This window comes from Alligator sinensis, unplaced genomic scaffold, assembly GCF_000455745.1.
Source record: "Alligator sinensis unplaced genomic scaffold, ASM45574v1 scaffold50_1, whole genome shotgun sequence".
NCBI classification, from domain to species: domain Eukaryota; kingdom Metazoa; phylum Chordata; order Crocodylia; family Alligatoridae; genus Alligator; species Alligator sinensis.
The window spans coordinates 193,239-199,515 of NW_005842059.1; the positions used below are offsets into that span (position 1 = coordinate 193,239).

The 6,277-nt window shown below is 42.9% G+C and overlaps 1 protein-coding gene across 9 annotated transcripts in view; it reads left to right on the forward strand.

The window, feature by feature from the left end:
* SLC38A6 (solute carrier family 38 member 6) overlaps nucleotides 1-6,277 on the forward strand; it is a 104,816-nt gene that overhangs the window by 26,662 nt on the left and 71,877 nt on the right. For all 9 annotated transcript variants that reach the window (XR_003093940.1, XR_003093941.1, XR_003093936.1 and 6 more), the window contains exons 7-8: nucleotides 1,865-1,947; nucleotides 2,419-2,477. Coding sequence is in view for 2 of the 9 variants with exons in the window: in XM_006023102.3 (XP_006023164.2) it covers nucleotides 1,865-1,947; nucleotides 2,419-2,477 (142 nt within the window). In the remaining 7 variants the exon portion in view is untranslated. The remainder of the gene's footprint in view (nucleotides 1-1,864; nucleotides 1,948-2,418; nucleotides 2,478-6,277) is intronic.

Consider the following 6,277-nt stretch of genomic DNA (forward strand, 5'->3'; position numbering starts at 1 on the left):
GTGTGTATGGTGTTTGTTCTTGGGGGGTGTGTGTGTGCGCGTGTGGCGTGTGGGTGGGTACGTCTGAGGTGGTGGGGGGTGCATGGGGCTGGACACAGTGATGGGGGGAGTTGCGTGCAGCCAGATGTGGAGCGGCAGCAGCGCGGGGTGGTGGGTGGTGGTGCTCCTTCCCCGCTGCCCGCCCGTCATTCTTGATGGGCACTTTGCTAGTCCTAATTATATTGGTGCACACTTTCACAACATGTTCCAGTGAAGTCGTGAGTAAATTCAGCACTTTTGAAGTGAATGGAGAGAGATTTGTTTTTCTGTTTCTTTAAAAGGAGAGTAGTAAATGCCCTTTTATTTACCCCAGGTGGCTGCTGGAGCTCTGCTGCTAGCAAGGAGGAGTAGCACAACAGCTGCAACTCACTGCTGAGATTAGCAGCTTCTCATTAGAAAGTAATTGAAGTTGTCGTACTTCAGACCTAGGCCAAGAGGACATTTTCGAAGTGTAATACAGTGTGTCCTGAAAAGTTTTTAACATAAGGGGACATTGTTATGTGTATTCAAAAGAAAACCTCCAGTTGGCAATTATGCCCTTGGGGTGATGATTCTGGGCTCTCTTTCACACCATTTATTACATTTTTAAACAAAATAGACAATTGTCCACGCTAAGGGACGGTCTGTTTTTATGGTGATTTTTCCTGTCTCACAGGATAAATACTCTGCTTTTCTTACGATAACGTGAGGGCGCTGCCTGTTTATGAGGTGCTAACCATATCCTGGACTAAATAAACTCCTGAGGCCAAAGGCCAAGGTGTTTATAGGTGATAAACCAGGAGGTTGATGTGCAAGATGTGTATCAGTCTAGGATGCAGTTACTACCAGGTGCAGGGGAGTGCCCTCAAGATGCTGCTCTTTTTAATGTTCGTACCTCCATACTTCATGCTCTTTGGAGGATGGACTCTAGTTTTTGACTGTGTTTTGCCTTCTGCAGAGCATTACGTATCTGTGGCACAGGGCGTATAATTGGTGGGGTGATGATAACGAAATGGATCTCTTATCTTTTCACCCTTTTCTGTTCTTTACCTTTCTTGTACATCTCCCTTTTAAGGAATAACTGAACGACTGAAAAATGCATTAAAAAAAAAAAAGATTATTTTAAAATCTCTTTCTGATTTTTCTGTCTTATTCTCATGTTTTCCATTCAAAGTTATCTGAAAGCCGATTTGGGATATTTGTGTTTCTCCTGCTCTTTGCGTTCATCCACGCTGTTTTCAATGTGGCAAAATGGAGGATTGGCCTGTTTAAAAGTTGCTATGTCCTTTAAAACCCATTGCGTATATTTTATGTAGCTCTATGCTTTCACGTTGGGCATCCCCACAGAGAAGATAACCCAAGGTCATACAAGAGTTATGAAGGATGGGTGTAGGAAGCTAAAAGAGCCTTGTTTCTTCTGATTTGCCAGTCAAAGTACAAGTGGCATAGCATTCGGATATTGAAATATAATCGTGGTCTTGGGTATCTCTACCTTCTGATCAGCTAGCTAGCATAAGACAAGGATTTGAAAGCTTCCAGATCAGAAAATACCCATAGCAATCTAAATCGGGCCTCTTCAACTGGTCTCAATACCGGTATTTGCCCAACAAGATTGTAGACAATGTTGGTCAGTAAAAGCAGTGTTCTTGCACTCAATCAACTGAGAATTGGCAGTAGTCAGATATAAATAAAAAGCCCAAATCCCTAAAAGTAACACGGTGATCAACTGGAATATGATACCAAACAATTTTGTTAGTCTCTTTCCTAAGTTTTGTCCAGGATTAGTGTTTTAGTAACGACTGGGTATTTCTTTTATTGACCATTGTAAGTAATTTTGTTCCAATAGGTCATGGTTTCTAAATGGCAGATTGCTGCTACTGATTACTTCAGTCTGCATTGTCTTTCCTCTAGCGCTTCTCCCCCAAATCGGTAAGTGATTTTAAGGAGGGAAAATAGTATTATTGTATTTTAATAGCAATTACAATTAAGGACTTTAAAACCTTAATGGCTTATTTATTTATTCTAGCTGGCAGGGGGTTGGTAATGGTGGGGACTGCTTAAGCTATTGTCATAGGTTCTGCCTCCCGGCCCTGCCTAGTTAACCTATTACTTGAGTTGCAGTTGTATTTTGTCTGCAATACTAAAATAAAATCTTTACAGCAGAACATTAAAGAGCTGCATTTACTTACAGCATGCCATTAGTGGTAAGCCAGTTCTAATTCTGCCCTGCAAAGCTGCATAAATGATCTGTGACAGGCAGCTGGAATGTTGTTATTCCGAGTCCTAAGCCCCAGATACCGAGAACTGTAATAGAAAACATGCCTAAAATGTAAAGCTTTAGCTGTACATTAGGATCACTTTCCTTATAAATTGCCATTTATTTTTACTGTTATTTTACAGGCTTTCTTGGCTACACAAGTAGTTTATCATTTTTCTTTATGGTGTACTTTGCTCTCGTGGTAAGTTAAAAATCAGCGCACAGCTTATCCATCTAAATTTTTTCTTATTGTTTAAATGTTTTTATAAGTCTCTTTTGAAACGGATGGTCCTCTTTCCCCTCCCTTAAGCTCTCTGTAAAATCAAGAGTTTTCTTTATGTCCCTGCATACACATGTTTGGACAGGATAAGTTTGTTTTGCTGAAGAGGCATGAAAATGCGGGTGAACTTTTTCAAGCATGTGAAAAGGTTTAAAATAATTATATTTTGGATTGGTGAGCGTAGTCATACTCTTTTGTTTTGCTGGCGGTGCAGTGAAAGAATTGGTATGTATACTTTTGTTTCCCTCCTTATGGAAAGGAATTCTGTTTTCTTAGCTCCTAATGATTACTTACTGTAACTAGTGCAGAAGAAAATTTAATAGAGTTCAAATAAATTAAATTTACATGTACATTGGAGTGAAACAGCTCAAAAAGAGAGAGAGAAAACTAAAGTTCTCTAAGGCAATATACGGAATTCATTACTGCTTCAATGACCTTATTCTTCAGTGGGCAGGAAAATGTTGTTTCTCTGAGCCTAATGGGGCATTTTGATTGTGATACTTTCACGCTGTAAGCTCTATGAACAAGACACATCAAAATATTGGAGGTAAGATATGCTCTGCAGATCCAAAAGGAAAATCGCGTCTTAGAATTGCATTGGCTTTCTCTTAGGAGAAAGTAGGCTGTTGCTGATGTACAAGTATAATATGTCGTGGGACTGGGTGATTCGAATTTTGTCAAGAAGATATGTAAACAAGAGTCTTAGTTAAGAGTGTGGCAAGAAGTTTCCCCGTAACCCTTCTTCCTGGGGCTTGCTTTGACTTGCATATAGGACTTTTCTTTACAATGTCCAACAAACGTGTCATCCAGAAGAGCATGACAGTCCATTAGGAGCTGAACTGTGTGATAAAACCAAACTTCAAAGCTGTCAAAACAGCTCCCTAGGGTATTTGTCAAGAGATGAAATGTTCTCATGGGGTCTTCTAGAGCTTAGTATTATGGAGTAGAAACAGTACCCCCAGAGTTAATGGGAAGTTGCTTAAAATGTTGTTGTTAGCCCAATTTTTGACCTTTCCTCTAAAACCTATTAAAGTCATCTGCCTCAACAGTGACAGTGTAGGTCAGGAGCTGAGGTGGGTTGCAGAAACTTGTAAAATACACTCATTAGTTCTTTTAAATGTAAAGGGATCTTACAGATCTTACCAAAGTTGTACAGATCTTACAAAAATAAAGGTGAAAACACCAAAACATTTAAAAAGAAATGGCTTTAAGGAAGAAATATATGCATAGAGCCATCACAGCTAGATCTGCAAACCTAGAAGATACTTGGATCTGGGGTCTTGATTCTGATCCCAGATCTTGTGTGTGCAGATGCATAAGAAATGTTACCTAATTCTGGAAGTCACGGGGTACTGTATTTCTAAGGAAGCTTTTTAAAAAAATGGATGTTTCTTCCTTGTGGTTTGTATGTGACAAATGAGACATTACTAAGAATATGAGTAGGGCCAAAATATTGATATGCCAATGTATATATTTAAAGAAAAATACTGTTATTTAAAATGTAGCCTGATCTGTTTCACTGAGACTAGAAGCTGTATTAAATACGGTTTGCTTTGAGGCAGGTGATACGTACTGCTGAAATGGATGTTATAGTTTGTACAGTATTAAATTGTGCGGTGGCAGATGCATTTTAATGTGTTCCAGAAGAAATTGGCATCGGTCATATGGAAGTAATACCCTTATTTTACATATGCAATAATTCTGTACAATTGGTTTCAAGTACATACCATCTGTTTGCCTGGAAAAGCACAATTTTTGTATATGGCCTGCAAATAGGACATGAGTGATCTGTTGAGCCCAAGCGGCATGGTCTAATGGATAGGCCTTATCTGAACAGTCCAAGGACTGTATTCCTAGCTCCATCTGCTTGACCTCATCCAAGTCGTACTTTCTCTCTGTACCTCAGTGTCCTCATCTGTAAAATGGAGGTAAGTCTTCCTTTGTAAAGGACTTTGAGACCACCATGTTAACAGCTTTCATATGTTTATTTTAGAACCTGATTCTGTCTGGTCCTGAGCACCTTCAGTTTTTTTGTTGGTTGTTGGGAGGTTTTTTTGGCTTCTCCTTGCTCAGCTTCTCAATTTGGGTCCTAATGGAAGAGGAATTTGATCTGTTCACTTTTTAGGTGCAGAGTTAAAATTCAGGGTTGTTGAGAAGACTGTCACTACATTTTTCAGTCCAGCATAGCTGACCCCAGCCAGTATTTAATTTTATTTTTTCTACATCTGTTTGTTTCCGGAGCAAAAGGTAGTTATTAGCAGCTCAAATGCTGCATGGTGCCTTTGGCATAGCTAAGCCCCAGTCCCACCTGAGCCCTGTAGGCACAGCTAGAATACAGATGGAACCAGTTTTCCTGCCGCAGGATGAATAACATCAATGGGGAAACTTGGGACCTTAGAATTTGTTTTTTGGAAATGTTTTTAATGTGGGTTTAAAATACATGGCGGGGTGTAATTTAAAGCAAACTTTCTAATACCTCAGAGACAACATTTTAATGTAAAATAGGCTTAAAACTGGAGCTGGTGATTTGCTGCCATGGTTGCATGACAGGTCGGGTGATTGGTACTGCTGCAGACTTCAAACACCCCTCTGTGTTGGTAACTGCTGGTGACCTCGTTTCAAACCCACGCCAGAGTAGTAAGCAATAAGCCAAACCAATTTGAAGAATTTGGCAGCTGGGAATACATAATTAGGGATTCTGAACACTCGCAATTTTTCATTTGTCTTTTTTCTTTTTCCTTCCATTCGGTTCTTGATCTTTCCACATCGCTGGTTAGAGCAGGGGTGGGCAAAATTCAGCCTGCGGGCCACATCTGGCCTACCAAGAGATTTTGTCTGGCCTGCAGTGAGTCCCGTAGCCCTGCCTGACCCAAGCACGGGGGGCAGCCTGAGCTGTGGCACGTGCATGCAGTCCTGTTGCCCCTGGGTGCGCAACAGAGCTGGGATGGTGTGGTGGCTGGACTCGCTTCTCAGCAGCCCCGGTGTCAATGGCTCCTTCCAGTTGCTGCTGCCGGCAGACCCAGTCCTGTTGCCTGAGTGCCCAGCCCATCCACCCCACACCTACCACTGGGGACAGGACCTGTGTGGGCAGGTAGGCGGCCATGTGGATGTAATGGACCCACGTGTTGACAGGGAGCAGGATGGGTGGGGATCACAGGACGGGATTGCAGGGTAGTGACGGCACGGGGCTGGTTCTGGGACAGAGCCACAATCTGTGCCCTGCACGCCCCTGCGACAGGCGCCGGTTGCATGGGCCGAGGCATGCGGATCACAGCTCTGCCCCAAGCCCCAGCCCTGCCCACCCATCCTGCTTCCAGATGCCACTCCATCCCCGCCTGCAGCCCCATCCCATCCACCTGCCTAACACAGAGCAGAGCCACTTAGGGAGTTCAGCTGAGCTGTTGTGGTGGGGTGGACGGGGGGTTCTGACCCAGCCCACAACAGCTCACCAAAACTCCCTAAGTGGCCCTTGGGGCCCAAATAATTGCCCACCCCTGAGTTAGATCATTGATCCCCCCTCTGGAAAATTGCATCTCTTTTCTGACCTGCCCCACCAGTCGAGCTACACCCATCTCCCTCCTGGGCACCACTTGCTTGCTTTCCTCCTGCCATTCACTCATTTATGGATGAGCTCTCCATCCCCCTTCTACACTGCTTCCTCAGGCAAAGCACCAGCTCTTGGTAGTTTGATCAGCTATCGAATTTTACATGGTGGGGGGGGG